This window comes from Eleginops maclovinus, chromosome 11, assembly GCF_036324505.1.
Source record: "Eleginops maclovinus isolate JMC-PN-2008 ecotype Puerto Natales chromosome 11, JC_Emac_rtc_rv5, whole genome shotgun sequence".
In the NCBI taxonomy this organism is placed as follows: domain Eukaryota; kingdom Metazoa; phylum Chordata; class Actinopteri; order Perciformes; family Eleginopidae; genus Eleginops; species Eleginops maclovinus.
This window is the reverse complement of record NC_086359.1, coordinates 9,999,555-10,027,104: the sequence shown is the minus strand read 5'-3', so window position 1 is coordinate 10,027,104 and position 27,550 is coordinate 9,999,555. Positions and strand designations below refer to the sequence as shown.

Here is a 27,550-nt window from a genome sequence, read left to right as displayed (position 1 = left end):
AAAGTTTAGATAAACATGATGCCCAGGAAAAAAAAGTACTTGTAAGTTTGAGGATAACCTCTGTTCTCTTTATCAGACATTTCAGTGTGTATAAAAGCCTGCAAAACTTGAATGGTTTGTAGCTCAGAGGTGTTTGAATACTCTTTGTAAATTTACAGACCTGGACCATGTTTACATATCCTTGTTTGTCTTTTTGTCGTCTGAGTTCTGAGCTGAACCGATGATCAGAGCTTCTTACAATCTGTTTCAGTAGCACCAAGAGAATAGACGGTTTTTTTTTCCGTAGTCTCAGTTGAAAATGTTGTGAATAAGATTTGGTTTTAGCTTTTTGCTTCATAACTGAACATCTTTCAATGGCAGGGCAGTGCATGCAAATCGGGGGTTTGACTCTGGTTCTGATAGGTGTTTTAGGAGTTTGTTTGACATGTGGACTACCGATGTGGCGTCAGACATCTGTTGTGGGAGCAAAGTCACAGTTGGTGAGTTGGTTTTGTGCATCACAAGTTTCATTCACACACTACATAACTTTCACATTTGATCATTAACAATATTTTTTCCCTCGAACAAAAACACTTGTTCACTTGAAACACTACATTTTGAATCAGCAAAGTATGCATCAATACATATTATTATTGTATTTTTCTATAAATGTTCAAAATTTAGCCAAATTTGTTTCTGTCTCTGTTTTAGGTGTGGGATGGTTTATGGGTAACCTGTATCCATCAGGTCACAGGGCAGAAGGAGTGCAGTAGACACACATCCAGCACCAAGACTGCTGATATCCGGGCTGGACGTGCCCTCACACTGATCTCCATCTTCATCAGCGAACTGGGCTTCGTTATAACGCTCTTTGGAGGAGGCAAAACCAACTGTAGTGATGCCACACTTCCGACCAACTCTTCATTCAGAAAAAAGGTGCAAAAATGAATTCAAATCATGAAGACTGGGTTTTGGGGGATCTACAAGGAAACGGTATTAATAATAATAATAATAATATAAACTGCCCGGCAAAAAAAAGGTCACACTAATATTTTCCACCTTTAGCTTTGATTACGGCACGCATTCACTGTGGCATCGTTTCCACAAGCTTCTGCAATGTCACAACATTTATTTCTTTCTTGCATTAATTTTTCGCCAAGATCTTGTATTGATGACGGGAGATTTGGACCTCTGCGCAAAGTCTTCTCCAGCACATCCCAAAGATTCTCAATCGGGTTCAGGTCTGGACTCTGTTGGCCAATCCATGTGTGAAAATGATGTCTCATGCTCCCTGAACCACTCTTTCACAATTTGAGCCCGATGGATCCTGGCATTGTCCTCTTGGAACATGTCTGTGCCATCAGGGAAGAAAAAAATCCATTGATGGAATAACCTGGTCATTCAGTATATTCAGGTAGTCAGCTAGAATCGGAGGATGAAACCCTCTTTATTTGTCACATACATGCACACAGCAGAGCACACACAGTGAAATTGGTCCTCTGCATTTAACCCATCCTAGTACTAGGAGCAGTGGGCAGCTGTTGTGGAGGTGTCCGGTGCCTTGCTCAAGGGCACCACAGCAGGGACCACGAGGTGAATTCGGACCTCTCCAAGTAGCACATATTTCATGTCTGTTTGGGGACTTGAACCAGCGACCCTACGATTCCCAGTCCAAGCCCCTACTGACTGAGTCACTGCTGACCTCATTCTTTGGGCACATAACGTTGCTGAACCTAGACCAGACCAACTGCAGCAACCCCAGATCATAGCACTGCCCCCCACAGGCTTGTGACTTTTTTTTTAGCCGGGCAGTTTATATCATGGCAAAATACTTTATAAAGTTTTACTGTCCCAGAACAATACAAATAGAGAGCCCCAGGTGAGGGCTAGTAATCTGAATATGTTGGTAATTTGAAGAAACACAACAATTATTTAGGAATTACTGCATATGAATAATGTAAAGCGGGCTAAGAACTTTTTTGTATTAAATTGTATGCTCAATCAATACAAAACAAAAGACCAAAAGTTCACTTCACACCTTCAAATCACCTTTGAATTATGTATTTCAGTTGCATCCAAATGTTTGGAAATAATAAAGAAAACATACTTTTCTGCTTTTGATTCTTATAACTGCCTGTAGAGTGAGCTGTTTGGGTCAGTGCATGGAAGGCTAAACTTTCAGATTCATTGCAACTCGGGACAAATGCTAAAAAAAAAAAAAATCTTAAAAAAGGGTCAAGGTGTGTCTGTTGACATACTGTTGTGGCCGTCATATCAAAAACAATATGTACTGCTATCCAACATTACCGTCATACGTATTTACACAAACAACTTCAGCAGTGACAAAAGTCCTTTTAAACATATAAAAGAAAGTGCAAAGAATCACTGATCGTTGATGTTCAATATCACTGATAACCTCTGTTTTTCTCAGGTGTGTCTACTGGGTGGAGGTCTGTGTGTCTTAGCTGGCGTCCTGTGCCTGGCTTCAGTCAGCTGGTCAGCAGTAGCAACCATCTCAACCTTCAGAGGCCCCTCAGTGACTGCAACCATGAAGACAGAGGTGGGCTCCTCCATCTACATTGGCTGGGCCTCCTCCATGCTGCTCTTGCTCGGCGGTGCTGTGATCTGCTGCGTCTGTGGGGAGAGAAACCAATCTCCCTACTCCAATGCTGAATCCAGCACTAACACTCAATCGCATTCGTCTTATGAAATACAATCAGACTTTTCGAGGGTGTTTGACGCATCAGCCACACATCACGAGTGCATAAATATTTATTATACTGGGCTGTTGGGCATTATGCTAATTTAGGTCCAAGTTTCTGTTGACTAGTTAAAGAATGATAACTTTGGATAGATCAATATTGTTACTCAGGATGCCTGTTTTACCAGCAGTGGCCCTCTGGGGGTTATTGCAAATTCAAGCGGGCTAGAAAACAGAGTTTCTTAATCTAGCATATAGGTTTGAACGGTTTACACATCATAAACTTCAATGATGAACTGGAACAAGATGACACAATGCATACTAACATTGGGAAATATTAGTATTTTAGCACCTTTAAAGCTGCTCTTTCAACACAGATTCAATAAAATGGATTCAGGTTTCATATTCAGAATTTTTTCCTTTTTTTCCTCCACAGATATTATCACAATACATGTTATGATTACAAAACATGTAGATTTATACATAAGCATGTTGATCTATTCAATACATAAAATACATATACTCGCTGATGCAAGACTGACACTTACATTTTATAGAATAAAAAAGCCCACTATCTAAGAGAGAACATTTTCATTTCAGATTCACTGCACTGATCAGACTCAATATGCAGGACTGAGGAAAAGACTTGATCCTTATTTAATGTCTTCAGTTTTTATAAACTGCACATTCCTGGAATGAATCAACTCCTTCTTAATGCCACAACAAAATGCTGAAATGTCCAATTTGTTTTCAAGGACGCCTTTTGCAGCACAATGCAACAAATAGCTGCTGCAACACAGTTAGTACTGACCACATCCACAGGTGGTGCTCTGTTGCTGACCGTCAGCTACGAGGAAGTTTGTCTGCGGGAATGTTGTCATGTGAGCATTCAAACACTTTCATGTCATCACTCTGTACCAGTATCGATAGGCAGTGTGATCACTCAGGAAGTGATGTGCGGAAGAGTATCTGAGCGTTTACATTTCTGTGAATGAATGTCAAATATTTCAGATATACTGTAAGATTTTTTAAGAGGAATTTTCCACTTGGAGATTTAAGGAATTTTTTTATATTTAAAGTAACAAGAATAAAAGTGGCATTAGTAATACATTGAAGCTGTGTGGCCTTACAGGTGTGAAAAATCCAAACAAACTTACAAAGTGACATATTTGTCACATGGTAGGTCCCTGTTGTATAGTCCAAAAAAAGACTGTCTTAATTACTGGTGAATGATTAAACAATTTGTCTGTGTGCTGTAGGGAAACATAACTTGACTGCGTATGTTTATCAAAAATTTTGACTTAAAAGGGGCCCCTGTGTGCCTGTTGAGAAGCATCTTGTCAGGTGAGATTTCTTCACAAACTAGTTTCAGCTGAGAGGAAACCGCGGTAAACCCCTCCTCTGATTCTCCTTCAACAACAAAACCTGTAAGTGAGGCAGCCACAGTCAACTTCTCCTTTAAGTGGGCAATAAAAACCTCCACCGGTTCCTTCGTCGGCCTCACAGTAAATAACTCTCTTCAACACAGAGCTTCATCATGGTGTCCAGTGGAAGACAGATTCTGGGTTTTGTCCTGGCTATCATCGGTTTTTTGGGGAGCATCGTAATCTGCGCTCTGCCAACCTGGAAGGTAACAGCCTTCATTGGTGCCAACATCGTCACTGCTCAGGTGATCTGGGAGGGTTTGTGGATGAACTGTGTGACCCAGAGCACAGGCCAGATGCAGTGCAAGGTCTACGACTCTCTCCTGGCTTTACCTCAAGACCTTCAGGCCGCCAGAGCACTCGTCATCATTGCTATCATTGCCGGCTTCTTTGGGATAATTCTTGGCATGGCAGGGGGCAAGTGCACCAACTTTATTGAGGACGAAACGGAAAAGTGCAAAGTGGCCATCGCTTCAGGAATCATCTTTATCATCGCAGGCATCATGGTGCTTATCCCCGTCTGCTGGAGTGCCAACACCATCATCCGTGATTTCTACAACCCCGTCATGACCAATGCTCAGAGGAGGGAGCTGGGGGCCTCGCTCTACCTCGGCTGGGCCTCCGCAGGGCTGCTGTTCCTGGGTGGGGGGCTCCTCTGCAGCTCATGTCCCCCCAGAGTTGAGAAGGATTACGATGTGAAGTACGCCAAGGCTCGCTCTGAGCACAGCAGCAAGGCCTACGTTTAGATCTTCAGCGGGAAGTAGAATTGGGACAATCTGTTTAAAAGAAATAAGAGTTTATAAATGTTTCCCCTTCTGTCCCATGACGTTATTTCAGCCACAATGTTTATAATGTGGTTGAAGGAATTTTGCAGGATGACGGTGTGGCTATAGCCTGGGTTTTTATCATTTTGGCGCAAGTTTTTGTCTTTTGAAAGTTTAGAATACTTAGTATTTCTCTATATGTGAATACACACCAGTATTTACACTTTCACACAATTTTATATTGTTTGTTTGTGAATAATTTCACATGTTCTCTATTAAAACGTTTTTTTTTTAAACATCAGCTATATATTAAAGCTGCCTGTGTATTAAATGTTTTGTGTCTACCCCTTCTAGATCCAACTAGACTATTGATGATTATATGACTGATTCACAACATCTGTCTAAGTTATGAATGTGTTGCGATTTTATCTCTGTATTAATGTATACCATTTAAATCTAAGTCATTTATAAGACACATGATGTCGAGATGTGAGCATGAGAGAGGGTGTTGTTTTTTTTATTTATGACAAGTGCCAAAAAAACTTGCTGAGCAGTGGATCTGGTTTTTCAAGTGTTCATGACAGGATCCTTGTAAACAGGTTGTGTGAAAATGTGTGCTTCCAGGCAAAGAAACATGAATAAACAAAGAAACTGAGTCATAGCTGTGTGTATTTTCTTATTGTCTTGTCTGAGTGACACTTTTTGTAAGCCTTTGAACATTAGTAAGGGATCCCTTGTGTTCTTTAAGCATGAGTTTAAAATATTGGGCAAAAATAAAAATCATGTTCGGGGAAAATTAATTGGCACAAAAAGTATATCCCTTAACTCTACATTGTGTGTGTGTGTGTGTGTGTGTGTGTGTGTGTGTGTGTGTGTGTGTGTGTGTGTGTGTGTGTGTGTGTGTGTGTGTGTGTGTGTGTGCGTTCGTGCGCATGTGCGCGCATGGTGTGTGTGTATGGTGTGTGTGTGTGTGTGTGTGTGTGTGTGTGTGTGTGTGTGTGTGTGTGTGTGTGTGTGTGTGTGTGTGTGTGTGTGTGTGTGTGTGTGTGTGTGTGTGTGTGTGTGTGTTTGTGTGTGTGAGTGGGGAGTGGTTTTGCATGTTTCAAACAGGTTTATCCACAGAGCGGCAACAGCTAGAATGAAACTGGCTTTGTCTCCCAGGATATTGTGTTTCACATCTTTCTCCTTTTGTTACCCAAATGCATCCACGCAGGATGTGTATAATCGCACACACTGAGCCCTCACACAAGTTAACTTTCTGAATCAAATCAGATTTGCAAACCATTTTAATGATTCTGCAGAGAGATGGTGTGTGAACAATGAGATGTGCATGTCATAAATATGATGATTGCCCAGAGGCCTATCACTCTCTCCTTCATCCAGAGCTTATCATTTCCAAAATAATCAGTCAGACAAAGATAATGAGGGAGGGAATAGATGATGTCACAGCTTTACAACTGCCTCTCTCTCTCTCTCTCTCTCTCTCTCTCTCTCTCTCTCTCTTTATTTCTTTTTTCCTGTCAACCTCCTGCCCCTTTTGTTTCCCTATAGAGTAGGTGTGGTGCATCCACACCTGAGCTACAGCACACAGGCAGCTGATCAGGTGAAAGAAGAGAAAGAGCACTCGCAGGTAGAGAAATAAAGAGAGGGAGGGGCGGAGGTGACAGCCCTTTTGGATATGAGGAGGAGGGACAGAGAAAGACGGCAAGCAGGCAGTAAACAAATTAACTGAGGCTGAACACAGACACACCTGGAGTAATGTTAAAGCTGCTGGAGGCTGGACGCACGGCATTATTAGTCACACTGGGCTCTGCATTTGTGGGACAGATACAACATTACAACTGAGGCAAGAACAAAATGGAGGCTCTGAAAAAGGCAACATTTCACATTGAAAAAAACTGACAACGAAAGAGACAAGAGGAGAGTCACAAGGATTGAGAGCAAAAGAAGTTCCACAGAGAAGAATAACAACTTTAGAGCACTTTCCTCTGTGAGGAATTCTCAACGTCATGGCCTCCACAGGGATGCAGATGCTGGCCAGCGCCCTGTGTCTCCTGGGCTGGGCAGGGGTCATCATCAGCTGCCTAATGCCCACATGGCGGGTCACAGCCTTTGTGGGAACAACCATCGTCACCTCGCAGACCATCTGGGAGGGCATCTGGATGACCTGTGTGGTGCAGAGCACAGGGCAGATCCAGTGTAAACCTTACGATTCTATGCTTGCTCTCAGCTCAGACCTACAGGCCGCCAGGGCTCTCATCGTCCTCGCCATCGCGACGGGCGGTGCAGGCCTCATTCTGGCCTTCGTTGGAGGGAAGTGCACTCGCTTTTTGGACGATGAAGGAGGTGGGGTTAAGGGCAAGGTGGCTGTAGCAGCAGGGGCTGTTTTGATTTTCACGGGGCTGCTGTGTTTGATCCCAACCTCGTGGGCTGCAGGGTCCGTGGTGAAGAAATTCTACAGCGCCGCCATAGATGCTCAACGTAGGGAGATCGGAGCCTCCATCTACATCGGCTGGGGAGCATCAATCCTACTTATGCTGGGAGGGGGGTTGTTCATCAGCTCAGCATGCCCCCTCAAACCCAGCGAAGCAGACAGGAGCCCTTCTGTCCGCTATTTGGTGGTCCGGTCCTCCAACGGGTCCACCAAGCCTGGTTCCCAAGGCGGCAGAGTACCAGCAGCAACATCTCAGCCTGTCGGAGCTTTTCCCAGGTCTCAAAGCTCATCAGTGAAACCTCCTCTGTATACAAGGCCTCCCTGGGAGGACGAGCCTGAGCAGGGCTCGAGGCTAGAGTCTGAAAAATCATGGGCACCATCAACAAAGTCTGAGATGAAAAGACTGAACTCTGCAAAGTCTGAACACAGTGATGCGCCTTCTACGAAGTCTCAGCTAAAACGAGCAGAAGAAGAGAATTTATCATTCGAGAGTGACAATGAGGATGCGTCCTCAAATCCAACAAGGACATACATTTGAAACACACACACATACGTACTAATGTTTACCACACATTTTTATGTTAAGGGTGATTTAGAAGAGCTAGTTTACTGTTTGTGTGACTGTTTACTGATGAAGAATAGTTGATTGTATAGACGTATAGTTTTTTTTATAATCCAACTTGTTGCTTTTTTAGAGGACAAACAGGAAAATAGTGTTAACTATTCATCAATATGAAAGAGAATAGCAGCTTTAACATGTTATGTGCACTTAAACTGAACCTAAAACCAAGTGCGGTGTCAAAAAAAACTGTAGTATGCATTAGTTTTATTGATCATTTTTTAATTCATTTTAACATGTTCAGTTTAAGATGTGTAGCATTATAGCTGTATCAAGTTTTGCTCTGACTGTTTCAATGCACTAAATGATAATGAATCCGTCTGCTTATTAATTTTACCTCAGACTCTTTGGGTTTGTTGGTTTCTGCTTGATGCACAGGAACCTGAATGAAACATAAGTAATGAAGAAACAATATATTTTATCCTTTTTTTCTATCATGAATTTATATTGATAGCATTGACCTTTTCTTATTCATGTAAGTAATCATTTGATTTACATTTTGATTGAGTTATTCGGCAATGAAAAACTCAACTTGTTGAAATGTAAAGGTTACACTTTTTGGATTTAGCTTCTGCTTTTTGTGAAATGTGATATAATTTGTATTTTACTAGAAAACATGTTACCATATAACTGTATTTTTACTCAATAAATGACTGTTATTCATATCATTTGATTGAAAAAGTATTTTTTCCCATAATCTAATTGTCACAAATGACCAGAGAAGAGCCTTTCCTTTTGAGTACACAGCATCCCCCGGCCTTTCATTCCTCTTCTTGCTGTTTAAATCTACAGGACAAACTGGTTTGACAGAGAGTGAGTTTACAGCCGGTGAGCAGGGTGAGAATCAGTGTGTTTGTAGAGCATTCAAACTTAGTTTCAGTGAATAATGTTGATGGAACGTGTTTTGTTTGGGTTTTGTTTATTCAAATGTGCAGTAGTTATCTAGTCATTATATAATGCTGCCAGTCATAGGCAACACACAAGTTCTACTTCAGGAAGGAATACTTGTGTCGAAATAAACCTGAAAAATATGAATTACATAAATTACATACAAGTATTAAATATATTTAGTCAGGTAGGCTAATGCAAAAATAAAACTGCACTAAACAAACATAATATTTATTTAGTTATATAGGTTTGAGTGATTTGGCTGTGAGCCATGACCGACCGGTGGGCAACTGAATAATTTGATGGATATTCAGGATGTCTCATAGTTTTGAGAAACCCTGCCATCTAGTGGTTAGTGTACACACACAACTATTCCCACTATGCCGGCAGATGATTTATTGCCCAATGAGGAATGTTGTATAAAAAGAAGGGATGATGGGGGCATCAATTTGCATCTCCGCCTTCACAACTCTACCACTTAATATATTATTAACTCATTTTCTATTGTCTATGATACATTACAGTTACTGCCATGTATTAGTTAGATCCAGATGTTTACAGTAAGTAAACATCACTGCCCTGCTGGTAAAGTTTAGTTATGGAGACAAAAACTCAATGATAATAAGCAAAACTTCAATGACTCTTTTATTTGCTGAGTTGCTGCTTAAGAAATAGAGTGCATCAATACAATCAGAGTTTCAGACAAATCAATCACTCAGCAGCCTAAACAACAACATCCTCAGAGTGGAAAGAGAAGAGCTCCACTGAAGGTGCTCTGGTTACTTCCATCGTCATACAGAGCGTGGGTAGCGGGGAGAGCCAGGTGAATTTTATCTCCTGCCATCAACTCCAAGACAACAGAGTTGGTGAAATACTTATATTGTTGAGCTTCCTTCCACTCCACATTGAACATAATCCTCTGGTTGTTCTTGTACACATATACACCCATAAGACCTGTGTGGTGACCACACACAGTGAACTGGAAGTAGTAGGCTCCTTTGACTGGCGCTTTGAAGAAACCTAAAGAGTAGAAAAAGGAAAATGTAACACTTGAGTTATGTAGCGGTAAATTAACACATAATGTCATGCGACCCACAGAACATTACCTGTGGCTGCATCGTAAGCATTGCCAATGTTGGTGAAGACCTTGCTGTATTTTAGTGTGGTGTCCGTGGTGTATGGGCCGACATACCCTGCATCCGTCAGAGCTGTGTAAAACGCCACCTTGGTGTTTGCTGTTAACAAAAACAGTCAATGCAGGTTATTTACATGACCAGGACCAGGTGTGTGTGTCTAGGAAGGGTACAATCCGTACCTGCACTTAAATTCTCCAGCTGATCAATCCTTTTCTTGGTATCAAGAAGTTCCCACTCACTGCTGCTCAGTCTTCTCTCCACCTCTGAAATGAATGCAACAAAGTGAATTGAACAAAGTTGCAAACTGCTAACATTCAGAACTAATTATATGCAGTATGTTGACACTCATCTTATCTATCCGTTGAGCCAGCACTCAAATGATGAGTTCACACACTTCAATCAAACCAAAAAAAAATGTCAACACTGAGCAGAAAATTCTGCACCTGAATAATCTCCCTGCAGTATCTTCACGTGCACCTTGAGCTCCACCACCATGTCTCTCAGTTCTTTCAACTCCGCCCAGATGTCAGGGGCAGTTGCGTTTGGGTTCTGCTGGGTCCATTCCTCCTGAAGCTTGCTGCTCTCACCAACCTCCCCAAGCCCTCCACTCTCCCCCTGAGCCCCACACAGGCAGAGCAGCAACAACAGCAAACCAAAAGCGACCTTCATTCTCGAGTTATAGAGCTGCACAGGTACAGTGGAAGAGATCTTATATAGTCTCCTATCTTCAGCTGGCTGAGCGAATGGGAAAAACAACAAGTGTTTCTGTTTGGTAGTTTGATTCAAGGTGAGAAAATACAAGCTGCTTCAGGCTGGTGGAACACGTTTACCGTAACGCACACTGATGCAGTCACAGCTGTGCATACACTGTGTTTATTAATACACACAAGGATGAACAAGTTTCATGCTGACACCTTTTAGATAAACTCAGGTTTATCTGATTTAGTTCAGACAAGGGAGTCACACTTTTTTCTTCACTGTGTCTCAATAGCCTACATTTGTAAAAAAAACTCGCTGTCGTAGTATTATATCATGATTTCTATCCTGTAATTTGTCCAATCACATAACGGCCACATAAAGTTAATATCTGTTCTCTTAAGTCTATTGGTGGTTTCAGAAATACTTACAGTAAATTCAGTTTGTACATGAAAAGGGCCTTCAGATTAAATATGGTCAGGTTTCAGGGAATCATATTCACTCACACTAGATATGATGTAGAAACCTCTTAGAGCAGGGGTGTCCAAACTTTTTTCACCGAGGGCCACATACAGAAAAATACACGGAGAGCTGGGCCACTTAAAGAGGTGAATATTGCCTCATAAGTTAAGTTACAAGTTAGCAAAACAAATCAAATGTAGGCGAATAATGCGCGATAATTTCAAATGGTTTAAGGAAAAAACAGTCTCTCTTAAGGGTTTCATTAATTTTGTTGGCAGCTCATTCCTTAAAACAGAAGCCTCAGATTGTTTATAATAAGAGTAAATATGAAGGTTCAATTTCAAGATGGTTATGGAAAAATAAGTTATTGGGCTTTTTTTTTTTTTTATCAACTAAGATTTGTTAAAAAATGTTTTACATTTTAAATGACTGAATTTATTTGAAATTGGGCTCATTAATATATGTTAACATATATGTTTGAGAAGTACAATATAAGACAAGCAAAAGTTTAATTTGTGGGCCATATTCCATTATACTTTCAGAATTTGCTGAGGGCCGATTCAAAATGGCCTGCGGGCCGTAGTTTGGACACCCCTGTCTTAGAGCATTTGAGTGAGTCACATTGTGAATGTTTCATCATTTATATTAATGTGATCATTTTTTCATCATGTAGGCCTCCTTGAGATATACATTTACTTAAACAAGACTTCAAGATCAAGACATTTAAAACCACAAGACATTCAAAGTACCTTTTAATTATAGTTTAACACGTGAAAATGATCTTCCACAATTTACATTTTGATACTAATGGTACAAAAATAATATTAATAACACAAAGTTACAAATAATACACCTTCTTTTTGCACACACAGTTCTCATGTTTATGCAATTAATCTCTACTGCATGTACTTCACATATTTAAGGCATATCCATTTTACTGCTACATGTAGCATGGATATTAAGTCATTAACATTTCATATCTTAAATGAACTCCTGCAAATAAAGCTTCCCAAACTTTCTTTTTTAAGTGTATACAAAGAGTTTTTTGAACACGTTTTACCTTCTTGAGGTGTTTTGTACATCTGCCTTTAGTACTATTGTTGTAGGCTCTTATAGAGATACACCACACCAGCTATGTATCCGTCCTCATGCTCTGACACAGCTCGCTCCCAGTCTTCCACCTCAGAGACCTCCACACACATCCAGAGACCATCGGCCTCCATCTGCTTCAGCTCTCGCTCCAGGGCCGCTTTGTATTCCACATTGTCCTGGTTTCTTCTGGTAGTCATGCAAACGTAACCACCTGGTGGATACAGGTGAGAGTGCAGCAGTTTTTTTGAGGGTATCAACAGTGAAGAGATACTGATGCACAACTGATGATCTAAACTGCATTAGATTTATAACAATCGCAAAACAAATATTCTTACCTGGTTTGGTAGACTTGTACAACTCTCTGACAACACCAACCGGGACCTGACCAGCACTCAGAGCACCGACAATCACAACCACATCAAACAAACCTGCAGGAGGAAAGGGAATAGGTGCAGAGTAAAGAAGATAAGAGAGTTTACATTACAACTGATAACAACACTTAAGATTAATAATAATTAATAGCCATAATATCATGTCAGATAAGAGTCTTGAGGTTAATGTTAAGGTTAGTTTATTTATATAGTACATTTCAGACACAAAGGGAATTCAAAGTGCTTAATATAGGCATTAACACATAATAAAGAAAAGTTGATCAAACAAGATCAATTGAACAAAAAGACAATTATAACATTAAAGGTCTTTAAACTTGATTTAACCCACAACTAATAAAAAAGAGATTTACAGAATAACAGTAATGAATGACACGTGAAATAATTCAAACCATTATATTACCGCACTGGACAGGTAGTGACCCCTCTCCCAGCATGCACTGCTTCAGGTCCTGGTACAACCCGCTCTCTTTGGCCAACTCCAACATAGCCTCACTTCCATCAATACCAACAAAGTGTCCGAATCCAAGCCTGTTCATCTGTACAACAGAGAGAGGTGTGGTTGTTTATCGGTCACACTGGTCCACTCAGTATAACACTGAACACGTTTAGTAATAAGCAAAAGAGAAAGAGAATCACTTCCTAATTCAATCGTGACACAAAAGATTCACACACAAGCTAGTAAAAATGTTCAAGGAGGGAGGAGAGGAGATTCAGTGGAAAAATATTATCTTCTAAAGTGAAATAAACCAGAGATCAACCTAAAAGAAAAGCATATTTTGACTTTTGTCACTTTTTTAAAAGAAATACAGAAAACTTTGCTTTTGTCAAATACATTACATATTACTGTATTCAAATGCAGTTTCCACTTTGACTAGGGTTATATAAATGCAGGAGTTTGTTTTCTATCTTGGGAATGTACCTGTTTGGCCACCAGTCCAGTACCACAGGCCACATCTAACACTACAGCTGCCCCACGATCCCCGCTGAAATGGGAGGAGACGCAGTTTGCTGCCAGGCTCGGTGCTCGGTACTCCAGAACAGCCACGTCCTACTCAAACCAATGTTTAGAATGAAGAGTGGCTTTAAGCACAGACACAGAAAGTAAACAAGATCACTGAAAAACTAAATCTTGCAAGATATATTGATATTTTATAAGACACATCTGTATGCATTAAGGACTGAAATAGTTTACTTTTTTTGTTGTTTCACTTAATTTCTGCAACAAAAAAACAAAAAAATACTACTAATGATACGCTTTTATTGTACATCAGTTACCTAACCTGATCATAGTTCTCTGCCCATGAATTGTAGAAGTCAACCTTTTCTGCTAACGTAGTGCTTTTATGAGCTGATAAGATGTTTGCTTTCACATTTTCCAAGGTTTTAGTGGTGGCTGCCATTATACAAACCTGTTGAAAGGAAGAGAGAGTCAGAGACAAAAAACTCAATGTAAAATAACAGAAACAACATATGTCATAACATGTATTTGTCTTTTGATTGTAAGTTTAAAGTGTGAGCTCAGTTGGCATGGTGATCCTAAAATCATCCATTTGCTAGTTCATCAAACTTACTTTTTGGTATTTAGTTGATTTATTTTGTGATGTCATGTGTAGCCAAAACAATCTGAAAATATCTCCAAATCAATTATGGAATATTACGGGTAGTTCTGTTACCTAAGTCAATATAAATGAGGAAAATGTGGGAATGATTTGAAACACAGTGCAACTACTTTATCTGAAGCCACTGTTGATTTAAATTGTTTATTGTTACATTAGAAATAACCTATTATAAAGATTGAACTGCACTGTTTATGTCTGATCTGACATACACAGCATGCGGCTGATTCAACCAGCCCATTCAAATACATAAACGTGCATGTTAGCGACAGAGTTACCTACAGTAGCGTCGATGTTGGTTTTGCCTTCTTCAGTGGTGTATCAAGTTGGTTCCCCTTACACTGTAAAGTAATTATTATGAGCAAAGTATGTAGCTGTTGGGGTTCGTGGTTTCCGTGTTGTTGCGTTTATGGCCCTCGTACTATCTGACATACATTTCTTCATTTAAATTATAACCTCTAAAAAAAAGTTGAAAAACAACTACACAAGAAAAAGCTTGAGAGCTACACAGAAACAAATTCCCTGTTATCACCTACACTCTGAAGAGAAGATGCAAAGCTGAAGGCACACACACATACCATTTACACTTCATGGAGATTGACCATAGAAAACTGGTGGTACAGCCCACACACAGGTGGCTGTCTTTTTACAACTCCTTATTGTCAGAGCATAGTGGCACCATTATCATTACATGTTCTTCTCAAAGCCATTGAAATGTACAAAATTAAGCGTTATCTTTCTTCAGGCTCGTAAAGCTCTTTTTTCCGACAACCGGTGAAAGCGGCATAAATGCTTCCAAATTATTGCACATGCGCAGTAGCTATTATCCCGAGCTGCTGTTCATGTCCCACCTGTAGAGCGACTAGTCAAAACAAAAATCTTCTGGAAAGTCCTCCTGATATTAAAAAGCAAGCTATCCCAGTACGTAGCTACCGATAAAGTTAGCAACTTTGTTTAAAGTGATAACAAACATAACTTCCATGTTTGTAAAGTACATTTAGTCACCACGATTCACTATGGATACCGTTCAAAAGTTCAGATTTTTCTACAACTTGTTTTGGTCGGTTTTTGTGGAATAGCTGGAATGCTAACGCTGTGTAGAAATATCAGTTAGCTTAGCATTGGACTAACCAACAACACAGAAAACCCCCAGCCTCTTCTGGGCCCTGTTGGACGGCAGGGGCTTGTTATTTCACTCACTGGTAATGGGCCTCTTTTACATTTCAGCTGCATGTCGTGTTTAACAGACAAGTAACTGTTTTGTATGTCCTGTAAAACCGCTTAAAACAACACATTTATATCGCCCGACAGCTAGTTGACCAGCATCACAAGCTCTTACAACAATGACTTACCAAGACGTGTTCTTGACAGAAGTATACGAACTACTCAGATGTTTGAGAAAGTAAAAATTACAGTGTAATACTTTGTTTCAATTAGAAGTCCTGGATTTAAAATCTTAAGTAAAAATACAAAAGTTTTGGCATCAAAATATTCTTAAAGTGCCAAAAGTAAAAGTACCTATTGTGCGTAATATCCCATTTTAGAATCACGTATATATTTTGTTCATGCATTTATGTGTTCATCGCAGCTTTTAAATGTGGAGCTAAGGTGTATTAATTACTATGTAATCTTATAATTGTATATCAATGTTTATGTATTAGTTTGTTGTTATTTTCTAATCTGTAAAAGCGAAATATATAGATAAATATAGTGTAGTAAAAAGTACAATATGGCTTACAAAATGTAGGAGAGTATAAAGTAGCATAAAATGAAAATAGTCAGTAATAGTACCTCGCAATTGTATTTAATTACAATAAATTAACGGTTCAGTAAGTGCAGTGGAGTAAATGTACTTCATTACATTTAATCACTAGTGCTTGAATCTCTCCAAACATTTGAAATGACATGAAAACAAACCATGTATTAAAATAAAAATACATCCTTCATACAATTTTTTAAGTATCATATTTTGTCCTGAAAGCAGTTTCTTTAGTTGAAATACTCATGAATTTACTTTCCACAGGTTCTTCTGACAGCAACACCTTCAAGATGTCTATCCTCGGGTTGAAAAAGAAACAGCCGAAGACTTTTAAAGTCAAAGTTATCACCATGGATGCCGAGATGGAGTTCAGCTGTGAGGTAAGGATTTATTTATAGAAGGCATCCTTTGCTTTTCAGGCCCACCTCGCCGATAAAATGGCGGGAAAACCCCTCTTAATCAGTCGCATCAAGAGTTTACCATGAAGACTGAAGGGATATTCTGTTCAAAACATAAAATCATCACTTATTATTTTTGGTTGATTTAAACAGTTACTGGGAATACAGAGCAGCAGCAACACAACACATTGGCTTTCAGCATCTTAACTCACTGGTTTCTCTACCCCTCTCTGTTGTTCTCAGGTGAAGTGGAAAGGCAAAGACCTGTTTGACCTGGTGTGTCGCACCGTTGGTTTGAGGGAGACCTGGTTCTTTGGACTCAGGTACACAGTAAAGGACACCTACGCCTGGCTGAAACCAGAGAAACGGGTGAGTGAAGGAGTAAAGGTAAAACGGGCTCATGAGGATTCAAAACAAAACAAAATATGACTTGAACAAAATGCCAGACCTCATGTTGTGGAAATGTATCCCACAATGCTGTTTTATGCGTGTTTCCCACAAGAAGAAAGGTGAGGCTAACCTTAATTTAAGGCTACAATAAATGAACTAGAACAAGAATTTTGTTCATTATCTTTTAATTGAGAAATTCATTGATTAATCTGTACTATGTCAGAACATAGAACAATTATACCCATCAGAATCTCCCATAGTCTAATGCAAGGTGGTACCTCCAAGTTGTCTACTTTTTTCTGATGTAGAGTGTAAAAAAATATTATATAAAACAGCAAATCTCATATCAGAGACATCAGAGAGGCCTGAAACAAGCTAATGTCAGGCTGATCAATTAAGTTAAGCATTCATTTATTATTAGAATTATTAATGAAGTTGACCAATTAATTCCCCAATTGTTCTTTGGTTATTCTTATTACATAAACACTGATCATGAAATTACTTTCTGGCTTTAGTGAGTCTGTTCTAATATGATGGTGCTTGTTTGTTCTATAAGGTCTTGGACCAGGAGGTTCCCAAGGACTCGCCCATAACATTTCATTTCCTGGCGAAATTCTTCCCAGAAAAAGTGGAAGAAGAGCTCGTCCAGGAGATAACTCAGCACCTCTTCTTCTTACAGGTAACCTTTTTGAGACCCTTTTCGTACAAATGCTCTTGGTCATTTTGTTGTTGCTGGATGAACATCTTTGCTTGGTTGAATACATGTTCCTACGCGTCTTCACATTCTCCTATAGGTAAAGAAACAGATATTGGATGAAGAGATATTCTGTTCCCCTGAAGCGTCTGTCCTGTTGGCATCCTATGCTGTCCAGGCCAAGGTAAAAAAGCCAAGCAACTTAATGTCCCTACCTTCATATCACACACACTATTCATTCAGAAGTCCCATTTAATGCTTTCGGCAAATACTAAATATCATATTTTGACCAGCTTTATGCAAAGTATCTCTCTGTGTATGGACCCAACAGAATTAAAGGCACACTTTAATAAGACCAAAAAAGTATTCAATACTTTTCTCCCCCCTGGTCTTCTTAAGAAAACGGCAGAAGATCAGATCAAAGTGATCTTTCAAACAATCACTTCGTATTTTCAGTCAGACTTATGGATAAACAGTTTATATTTCGCTGATGTGCAAAAGTAACCTTTTGTTTCTCAATCACAGTATGGGGACTATGACCCAAATTTCCACAAGCCGGGCTTCCTGGCACAAGATGAACTTTTGCCAAAAAGAGTAAGTGCACATTGTTGTTATTTAGATGTTGTACCTAGTTGGTGGATCAGTTAAACAGTGTTTGTGTGTGCAGTTTAGAATGTGATTTTTCTTCCGGTCCTGTAGGTTTTGATGCAATACCAAATGACAGCTGACATGTGGGAGGAGAAGATCACGGCTTGGTACGCCGAGCACAGAGGCATCGCCAGGTAGGACCGACCCAGGGGGGCATCTTAAACTCAGCTTATAAAGAGAAAAGAATACCTTCACAGGCAGTGTTATCTTAAATGAAGTAGCTCAAGTGTGATACATTTGATATTCCTTCCCTTCTTTATTTTTACATCGTCCATACAGGGATGAGGCTGAGATGGAATACTTAAAAATTGCTCAGGACCTGGAGATGTACGGTGTCAGTTACTTCGCCATCACTGTGAGTGTTATATTATGGTGCCTTGGTTTGTTTAAAAAAAATATTCATATACAGCGCCAGAAAAAATTAAGAGACCACTCCAAATGTTTGTTAAATCTTTATCTCTACATGTGTGGCAGTCAATCCACTGTCTGTTGAATTCCAACACAGAGAAATTTTGTCAGTAGTTTATAGAATACAATAAAACTCAAAGACATGTCTATAAATAATAAAACAAGAGAAAATGATTGGTGAAGTGGTCTCTTCATTTTTGCCGTGGCTGTATGTCATGTTGGCTTACATTTCTGTTTGAAACGTCTCTCCGCAGCAAAATAAGAGGGACACAGACCTGTTACTCGGAGTGGATGCTCAGGGTCTTCACATCTACAGCCCCAACAGCAAACTCAACCCCAATAAATCCTTTCCCTGGAGCGGCATCCGCAACATCTCTTACAGTGAGAAAGAGGTAAAGGCAGAGTATCACATCCCTCTTAAATTAGAAAAGGCAGTGAATTGGGGGTTTGATTATCATGTGGCAACAACAAGAGGGGTTGTTTAACTGGATGGATATTCCAGATCCATACTTGTTTGTTTTCTTACTTTAGATACAGTGCAAAAGAGAACATATCCTTATTTCCCCACTGAAACCGCACTTCTTTACCGTTGGAAAGGCATCTGTCCAGACAATCCTCAGTTGTGCAAAAAATAACTGAACTTTCCCCTGTCGCAGTTCACAATTAAACCCTTGGATAAAAAGAAAGATGTCTTCAAGTTCTACTCATCTCAACTGCGTGTCAACAAGCTGGTTGGTTTGCCTCTTTCTGCATGTGAAAGATCAACTCTAACACATTTAGAGTTATACAAAGCGAGACATCTCTTTTCTGGTTTCTCCCGTGTCCTCAGATCCTGCAGTTGTGCATTGGCAATCACGATCTGTTCATGAGGAGGAGGAAGGTGGACTCCATTGAAGTGCAACAGATGAAGGCTCAAGCGAAGGAAGAGAAGGCCTGCAAGAAGGTCAGCGCTCTCAGCTTCACATGAGCAATAGGAATAACCCATTAAATGTTGTGTCCTGTATTACGGGTTGCTAGTGTAAACATGGTTGAACTGGTAAACCTTTAATACCACTAGGTGTCACACTTGACTCAGTTGCTGCCCATCCCTTTTTCTCTTGAACAGGATACTCTATGTTTTGATTTAATGATTCAAGATGGTGGTACTCACAGACACTGTTGTAAATTCAAAATGTTCAATGTTGTATTATGTTTTTGAATGTAGTACCCAACGGGCTGCAGGTGCTGCTCTAAAAACAACAACACTTGAATCAGAAAAGTACAGTTTTATTTATCCTCACTGAACATGGTTGGTTCTTATAACTTACATTATTGAGTTTCTTGGCATCCATTCAGATGGAGCGTCAAATCCTGGCACGGGAAAAACAGATGAGAGAGGAAGCAGAACGGGCCAAAGAGGAGATGGAGAGAAGGCTTTTCCAGCTGCAGGACGAGGCGCGACTGTCCAACGAGGCTCTGGTGAGAGCTTAATCCTCCACATGAAATAACTGTGGAAACGGCTAATCTTTTTTAAGGAAGTCCTGTTTTGGTGACAAGCTTTACATTCCTTCTTGTAAACTACATAACATTGCCAAGTCTCCATCATCCATAATAAGTCTTACATTATTTTTGTGGAATGGCTTTTTAATGCTCCAATGTATTTTCTACCAGCTTCGTTCTGAGGAGACAGCCGACCTGCTGGCAGAAAAGGCTCAGATTGCCGAGGAGGAGGCAAAGCTTCTGGCCCACAAAGCTGCAGAAGCTGAGCAGGACAGGCAGAGGTTAGAGGTCACGGCCATGAAGACCAAGGAGGAGAAAAGGCTGATGGAGCAGAAGATGAGGGAGGCCGAGCAGCTGGCCGTCAAACTGGTGGAGCAGTCTGAGAGGAGGTCATTAGTTTTAGAGCATTATATCTTCACTAACAGCTTTTCTACATTACATTTATCTGTGACTCTACCCAGAATATGTGAAAGCTCACACAACATTCTGCTTGTCATGCTCTCTAGTGTTTGGTGTTTGTTAGTAACAGTGTCTTCCTTCAGCCTTGAACTAATCAAAGCTCTGGTTCCAGGTTGAAGGAGGCCGATCACCTGAAGCAGGACCTGACGGAGGCAAAGGACGCTGAGCGGAGAGCCAAACAGAAGCTGCTGGAGATCACCAAAACAACATATCCTGTGAGTTGATGATCACACTGCTGCTCTTTATGATGCCTTTGTTTCTTTTGGGAAGGTTTTTATGAATCTCTATAAATCCAAGTTTATAAAATAATGAGTGTATGTAAGTCACTTTGGATAAAAGTGTCTAAAAAGTAACATGTAATGTAAAAATACTAAAAGCTATGGCCATTGATTGATAGTATGAAGCAGCATACAGCATTTAGAGAGAATTGTTGTTGTTGTTGTTGTTGTTGTTGTTAAAGCCAATTTAAGTCATTCTACATTTTCCAACAGAAAACAGTTTGGCCAGAGAAATGCAAACAATTGTTATGGATTTAGTTGGAAAAGAGTAGGTCCAATTAAATGTAATCTTTTTGTCCTTTTACCAAAAACAGCAGTAGAGAAACTTGTGTTTTACTGAACGAGTGTAACTACTAGTGTGTTTGCCTGTCTTTCAGCTCATAGCAGCCTACTCTGCTCCTCCTGCCCCCCCTGCTCCTCCTGAAGCAGCCGACTTTGCCTATGAATCGACGTCCACGCGTCTGGACTTCAAAGACTCGGACATGAAAAGGCTGTCCATGGAGATCGAGAGAGAGAGGTAAGTTTAAATCCTCCAGAAAGAACATTTGAGAAAGATCTGCTTGTGTGTGATAGCTGGTGATGCGTTCATGCAGGCTGGAGTACATGGAGAAGAGTAAACACCTGCAGGACCAGCTGAAGGAGCTGAAGACGGAGATCGAGTCTTTGAAGCTGGAGGAGCAGCAGCAGCAGGCCGGCGTCTACAGCCTCCGCCACGAGGCCCGGGGATACAACCATGAGCCGGTGTACATACCTCACAGCAACGTACGTATCAGCACTTCAGATTCAATTCTTCTTGTAATTATTGTTACTAATATTTATTAGTTCTAATGAACATTGTTTAACTGTCAGCATGTCGAGTAGATACCATATCATGTCTCCCCCCTGTCTACCATTTATAATAATGCACTGCATGGCACCACTGCTTTGACTTTATTCCATAGAATAATGTATCATCTTTCAATGGAATTGTATAGTAATTAAATGATTGATCGTGAAACCCAATTATATGATTTTAATTTGGTAATAACAAGCGCATACTGACTCGATGTTCTCAGGAAATCTGATGTCAATCATCTCAAGGGAATACAAAGATTTGCGGTTTTGTACATTTAGCACTCAGCTCAGTGTGATTTACAAACATTGTATACATGGATATTGCTATTTATTTATACAGTTATGGGGATGATGGTATGGTTATGGTAATAAAGAGAGAGAGTGTCAAAGTTCACAATAGCAATATAAAATATATTCTGTCAGCCAAAAGAGCCATCAGTTTAAAGGCTACCTGTTTTACACGTTTTAATATTTAGTTCGCAGCTGATTTAAGATGTGTAGCATATGAAGCACCGTTGTATTAATTCCATCAGAAGTAGAATTAACTTTGCCGTGCATAGACTTCTTGTCTTTGTGTTTCTCAATGCAAACCAAATTTCCTCGCACTGATTTGAGCCACGTTTTCCTCTTTAAAAAATGTCCTACTTGTCTTGTCTTGCAGCGAAACTCTGCGTACATGTCTCAGATGGCTTTCTTTGAAGAAGTGTGATCGAGTCCTGCAAGATACACAACGTGGGCCCCAGCTGTTGTGACTTTTTACCTGACTGAAACTAACACAGACACTCTCTTACATCATGACTGTGCTTTGGGAAGACTATAAATCTATCCACAACAACAAACAGCCACTAGTTGCTACCACCTTCCACACTACAGCACCTTCTACATTTCTTTTATAAAGAACACATCCATGTTTGTTTCTAACACTGATTCAGGATATGGTGCTGATGATAGTTGCATGTTGCCGTGTCGAGTTGCTGATGTTGTTTTGTGGTTTTTAAGGGATGCTTGGCTGCGAGATGGTCAGATATCAGATCATAACTTCATGACATTTGAAATAATGCGTTAACAACATTTAGGGGCAGGGATTGAGGCTCAGATTTGTCCTAAACTGGCTCTAGTCAAGTTCCTCCATTAGTGGATATTGGATGAATTATCTTTTTACTTTGGAGGAAACATAAAAAATGTAAACAATCAGGTCATTTTCTTTCAAACCAGCAAAGTGTTTCTCAAACTATTGGAAAAGAAATGACCTGAAAGAACCCCAAATTTCAACCTAAACATGTTCCAAACTTTCTTTTTAACGTGGTTTTGAAGACTAAAAATACACTAAGGACAACTCTTGATTATTGGCAACAAAAACTCATAGAAGTTATTCATAATATTGCAATCGCAATTCACAGAATAGCCTGAGAAGCGGAAGTGTGCAGGGACAGTTTCTAGATAAGACACTCCATAGAAATGTTAAATGCCGTGTTGATCTTTGTTTTGGTGGTTTTGTTTGATTTTCTGTTATTTGGTTGTTGAACTGCCTTTGCACACAGGTGCCTTTGTATTGTTTCCAGTGCCTCAACACACAGAAATGTAGTACACAAGCTTGCCATTTCAACTTTTTATATTTTGTAGTCTAGGATTGATGCTGCCTTTAACTTTATTTTTTACCATTATGATAAGAGTTACTAAGGGTTTTATTTGCTACCATTGTGCTGATGTGTCTTAGCATTGGGCTTGCCTTCGAGCTTGGGTTGGATGTCCTACCCTGATTTTTTTTTTTAGTATCAGATTTCTGGTTTTCTTTTATTTCCTCAGCTGGTGTACTTCTCAGGGTTAGTGTTGGAGACAATCACTACAGATACAGTATAATCTAATTGTGTTTCCCCTGAGATAAACAGTATTTTTTTCCTATATTGCTAACCGATTCAAACAGGCTATTGACGTATAGCTTGGTTATAGTCTTTCACAAGGTAGAGATTTTAGACATATTGAGGTGGGTAACTGTTATAACACTAAAGTCCTCATTATATTGTTAAAAAGGGAGAGGCTGGATGCCAAATGTACAGCCTGAGATTCTGCGTGTTTGTTTATTTTTAGATTGACTTCATGATGGACCTAACACAGACAGTTGATTGGTTCATCATTGCCCTCATGGTTGTGTTATTAGGCCAACCTTGGTCTTTTGTAAACTGTATTGTGTAAAATGTCCCAGTGAACGTGTCCGTTTTGTATTTCATCAACACATTTCTTAAGTGCTTTTATTTGCATCTTCAACCTTATTTATTTGTGCTATAAATCCTTGAATAACATCATCACACATGTTATGTTTGTGGGGGGATCCAATGTTTATTTTGTTTTTCCAGAAATGGACTTTACTGCTACTTACTACAAGGCGAGTGCTAAGGAATAATTTAACACACAACACAATATTGTACCCTGGGATGCCTTAGGTCTACGTTGAAGTGATTACGATGTAACACAAATCTGTCAATGATTTATTTCTTTTCTCAACTTATTTTGGTGTATATCCTTTCATTACAACCGTGGTCATACAACATGCTCCTGTTTTGCCTTATGTTTGTTATTGAAGTTGTGCGATAGATGATAATTTAATCATTATTGCTTAATGTGTCCGTAAAATGTCATTAGCTGCGGAGTGAAGAAGCCATCGAGGCTGAACATCCATCTAAGTATATTATTTTAACTATAGGATTTTATGTAATTTCTAATCTGCATTTCAATGTGCATCAAAACACTCTTAATTGCAGAGAATCCAATGTCTGTCTGGCTGAAATGTATACAAAATGCAATGTAAGTCAGACACTGATCAGTCTGCAGGTGAAATACCACTAAAGGTGTTATGCTTACTAGGATGTTTTGAAAAGAACTACCATCATTTGGGCCTAAAGGATTTCATTTTAGTGACGGTTGTAAAGGGTTTTCATTCAGAGCCCTTTACAACCTAGATGACATGATTCCACTGTTCAAGCAACATGGTCCAGGCTCGAAAAGTATTTCTAAAATAGCAAAATCCTTCAATAAGCCCGGCTCGACTCCGAAAAGGTAAACAAGAAGCTGGCTGCAGAAAATGCTGCTCTTAAGATTGTAAGCAAGGAGCTCACCTGGGAGGAAGAGAAAAAGGAAGCTGCTGGATCATCAGGACCCTCTGGTGTCAACTCTGTTTATGTCAGAAAAGATGTGGTGAAGAGAAAAGGTTTTAAAAAGTTAAGGCAAGAGATGGAAGTCCGCTCCTTGGAGGAAATTCTTCACTGCCAGTCAATGGAGACAGAGAAGGTAAAACAATCCTGGAAGGAACAGCATCATCAGCTCAATGAGATAAAAACGTCCTTTGACAGGGCTGTATTGGAGTTAAATTAAGAGCGGGAAAGCATGCGGCCTGTTAGAAGGAAGTAGCTGCCGAGCTGGAGACTCTACAGCAGGACTCTCAGAATATGAGGAGCAAGATCGTCCAGGTGAAGGAGGATGCCGTCACCAGTGTCAGAAAGGAAATGATGGCACTGGAAGAGGAACATCTGGCCAAGCAGAGAGCAAAAGAGGAAGAGATCTGCCAAAAAGAGACAGAGTGGCAGACAAAACACAAAGTCCTTGAGGGTCAGCTTGAGTGTGAACTGGCAACAAAGGAGATCCTTAAAAAGTCTCACCAGAAACAGAGCAGAGAGGTGGAGGAGAAGTGGCTCAACAAGGAAGGGGAGTGGCTCATCAAGGAGAGGGAGGTGAAGGAGGAGATGCAGCTCCTGAACCAGCAAAATGCTCATCTTCAGGTATGCTACATCAGCTGATCACTCTGATTTAATTATTTTTGTATGATTATAACAGTTAATTATGTATTTAGTCTTTCAAAGAGAACATAATAATATGCTGTCTATCTTTTCAGGAGCTTTGCCTTGAAAACTGAGGGAGAAGGCTCAGATGAAGGAGGCTCAGGAGACAGAAAAATAGGCTCATATAGGGGAGAGAAGAGAGGAAAAAGAGAGTAAGTAATATTCTCCTTTCCTAACTCCTCTCCCCCCTATCCCTTTTACCCCATACCTCCACTCCTATTAACCCCCTCGTAACAATCTTGCTCCTAAACATAATTGAATGTCAAAAGAAAAAATGGACGCTTTTCTGTCTTTGTTAGAGAACATATAAAGGGATTGCAGACTGACTGAATTACTGTTATTTTGAACAGACCTTGAAGTTATTCAGTGATAAGGCATGGCCTTGAAATATGTATTTCATACATATTTAATGTGTCAGTCATATCCTGATTCAAGTTTGAGTCAAAATTGGGCAACACATTAATTGCATTTCTCAATTCCAATTAACGATATTGCTAATTGCTCACCCAATCATATAAATGAGCGTGCTGTTGGGAACAATGTACCTAGGTGACATACTTCCTGTGTCCTTTACGTGGTGGCATCTCACTGTAAGAAGAGACTGAAATGAGATAGACTGAAATAGATTTTTCCTATTACTGAGTCACTTTAAGGGCCTTTTGCTGCCTTAACCGTCTCAATAGTGAGGATGGATCTGCTCAGATGAGATTATGATTACACACAGAAAATGATTTTCTAAGAACTAAAGAGTGCAGGAGATAAGTGGAGAGGGAGAGGGTTTCCCTCACAGGGACTCATCACAGCATGATGTCCGGCAGCCACAGGAATATCAGATTCAGGGGGAATGAGTATCATTCACAGAGTTCATTTTCCCTGGAGACGAGTTTGCTCCTCTTTAACCGTGGAAAGACTGTTTCTCCCATCTGTTTCAGCTTCAATCTGTCCCATGGCATTTGGCACACAGATTAGAGTAATAGGAGAAAGGGGCAGCGGTACATTTAGAGACGGTGAATTGCATTCTGTGCAGTGCTGACTGGAGAGGAAGGGCTACATAGACATAAAGGAGGGAATCTCGTCCTACACGGTGAGAAAGGGAGAACGTGCTTTTGAAGGGGTTTTGCTGTGAAGGCATTTAAAGAAGGGAAATAATTGGATGCTGGAGGCCTCGTCTCAGCAAAAAGAATGCAAAAATGCAAACCCCATTGTTTCTACGAGTGTGGAGAAGGTGAAGTCAGGTGACAGCGGGTTGTCATCCAGTAAAATCACAACCACAGGGTTTTAATATGTTTGCTTTAACACAACACCATACATTCAATATAAACTGAATTAGGACACTTTTATCCTGCAGAACTGTATCTTGGGAAGAAGCCAAGTTATGCACTGGCACCCGGGGAACTACGCACTGTATTGTTCTTCAGAGATATTGATCCTTTCATGGCTATTTTCCTCCACCGCAGATGAAAGAAAGCTGCTTCCCTGCTTGATATCGCCCTAGTGAACTTGGCGAGGAATGAATGGATGCCTGAGAAAGAAAAGGAGGCAGAACAGTTGAATGTAATCCGATGACCTACTCTTAATGCAATTGGGCTATGGTTTGAAGAACAATAGGACAAGAATGGGCCAGCTTATCTTCATCCATCCTCATTCTGTTTATGGTAATTGACTAGAGCTGAGATTATTTGACCAATATTTTATTCAAATGTGTTGAAGTTAATCTATGATTTTATAGTTTGGGGGAAATAGTGCCGGCTGAGCTATATTGAGAACAAAGTCAAACATCTGGAGCCATATCTATTTTCTGTCTCCCTTCTATAGAAAACAGGGATTTAAATAAATATTTCCTCATTCTTGGAAAATATGTTTTATTCATTTGTTGTGGAAAGATTGAAACCACTGTTGCGCAATCTCTGGAGCATGGAGGTGCTTAGCTCAGAATAAACCCTTTTGTTTTATTGAGAGCTACGTACTGTAAATATTTTTGTTAGTTTCTATCATGACTCTCAATGTAAATCTAATTCTAATGTACACTTTAATATTGTACTGATGGTGTACCGGCACAGTATGTCAAAGCTGTTAGCAAATCATAAATGGTTGTTTTGCATACACGTCCCAACCACCTGGCACAAAGTCAATATCCGAATGCTTGTTTGATGGCTCCTTACAAATA

General features: G+C 40.0%; 6 protein-coding genes across 7 annotated transcripts; 4 read left to right on the top strand and 2 right to left on the bottom strand.

The window, feature by feature from the left end:
- The first annotated feature begins 45 nt into the window (after nt 1–45).
- Nucleotides 46–3,085, top strand: LOC134872683 (claudin-4-like). The gene is made up of 3 exons (XM_063896090.1): nt 46–479; nt 691–915; nt 2,411–3,085. Exons 1-3 carry the CDS (start codon nt 354–356, stop codon nt 2,786–2,788), a joined length of 729 nt encoding a protein of 242 aa, XP_063752160.1. The 5' UTR covers nt 46–353; the 3' UTR covers nt 2,789–3,085.
- A 1,019-nt stretch (nt 3,086–4,104) lies between these two features.
- Nucleotides 4,105–5,529, top strand: LOC134872689 (claudin-4-like). The gene has a single exon (XM_063896096.1). It carries the CDS (start codon nt 4,218–4,220, stop codon nt 4,848–4,850), a length of 633 nt encoding a protein of 210 aa, XP_063752166.1. The 5' UTR covers nt 4,105–4,217; the 3' UTR covers nt 4,851–5,529.
- Nucleotides 5,530–6,435: 906 nt separating this feature from the next.
- On the top strand, nt 6,436–8,589 carry LOC134872682 (claudin-4-like). The gene has a single exon (XM_063896089.1). The coding sequence runs from the start codon at nt 6,878–6,880 to the stop codon at nt 7,838–7,840; it is 963 nt and encodes a 320-aa protein (XP_063752159.1). The 5' UTR covers nt 6,436–6,877; the 3' UTR covers nt 7,841–8,589.
- Nucleotides 8,590–9,441: 852 nt separating this feature from the next.
- On the bottom strand, nt 9,442–10,642 carry LOC134872684 (complement C1q-like protein 2). The gene is made up of 4 exons (XM_063896091.1): nt 10,389–10,642; nt 10,125–10,208; nt 9,916–10,044; nt 9,442–9,829 (listed from the first exon to the last, which is right to left on the bottom strand). The coding sequence occupies exons 1-4, from the start codon at nt 10,612–10,614 to the stop codon at nt 9,549–9,551; spliced, it is 720 nt and encodes a 239-aa protein (XP_063752161.1). The 5' UTR covers nt 10,615–10,642; the 3' UTR covers nt 9,442–9,548.
- An 821-nt stretch (nt 10,643–11,463) lies between these two features.
- On the bottom strand, nt 11,464–14,969 carry mettl27 (methyltransferase like 27). 2 transcript variants are annotated; one of them, XM_063896092.1, is made up of 6 exons: nt 14,486–14,969; nt 13,868–13,996; nt 13,507–13,635; nt 12,988–13,123; nt 12,531–12,623; nt 11,486–12,406 (listed from the first exon to the last, which is right to left on the bottom strand). In XM_063896092.1, the coding sequence occupies exons 2-6, from the start codon at nt 13,985–13,987 to the stop codon at nt 12,198–12,200; spliced, it is 687 nt and encodes a 228-aa protein (XP_063752162.1). In that variant the 5' UTR covers nt 13,988–13,996; nt 14,486–14,969; the 3' UTR covers nt 11,486–12,197. The 2 variants fall into 2 exon arrangements, with proteins under 2 accessions (XP_063752163.1, XP_063752162.1); XM_063896093.1 differs by lacking the exon at nt 14,486–14,969 and having other exon boundaries at nt 11,464–12,406; nt 13,868–13,990.
- Nucleotides 14,970–15,060: 91 nt separating this feature from the next.
- Nucleotides 15,061–24,100, top strand: nf2b (NF2, moesin-ezrin-radixin like (MERLIN) tumor suppressor b). The gene is made up of 17 exons (XM_063896088.1): nt 15,061–15,405; nt 16,227–16,342; nt 16,604–16,729; nt 17,307–17,429; nt 17,545–17,628; nt 17,970–18,038; nt 18,144–18,226; nt 18,372–18,447; nt 18,755–18,892; nt 19,157–19,231; nt 19,330–19,443; nt 19,836–19,958; nt 20,151–20,368; nt 20,551–20,653; nt 21,094–21,233; nt 21,310–21,478; nt 22,212–24,100. Exons 2-17 carry the CDS (start codon nt 16,253–16,255, stop codon nt 22,257–22,259), a joined length of 1,779 nt encoding a protein of 592 aa, XP_063752158.1. The 5' UTR covers nt 15,061–15,405; nt 16,227–16,252; the 3' UTR covers nt 22,260–24,100.
- The last annotated feature ends 3,450 nt before the right edge of the window (nt 24,101–27,550 follow it).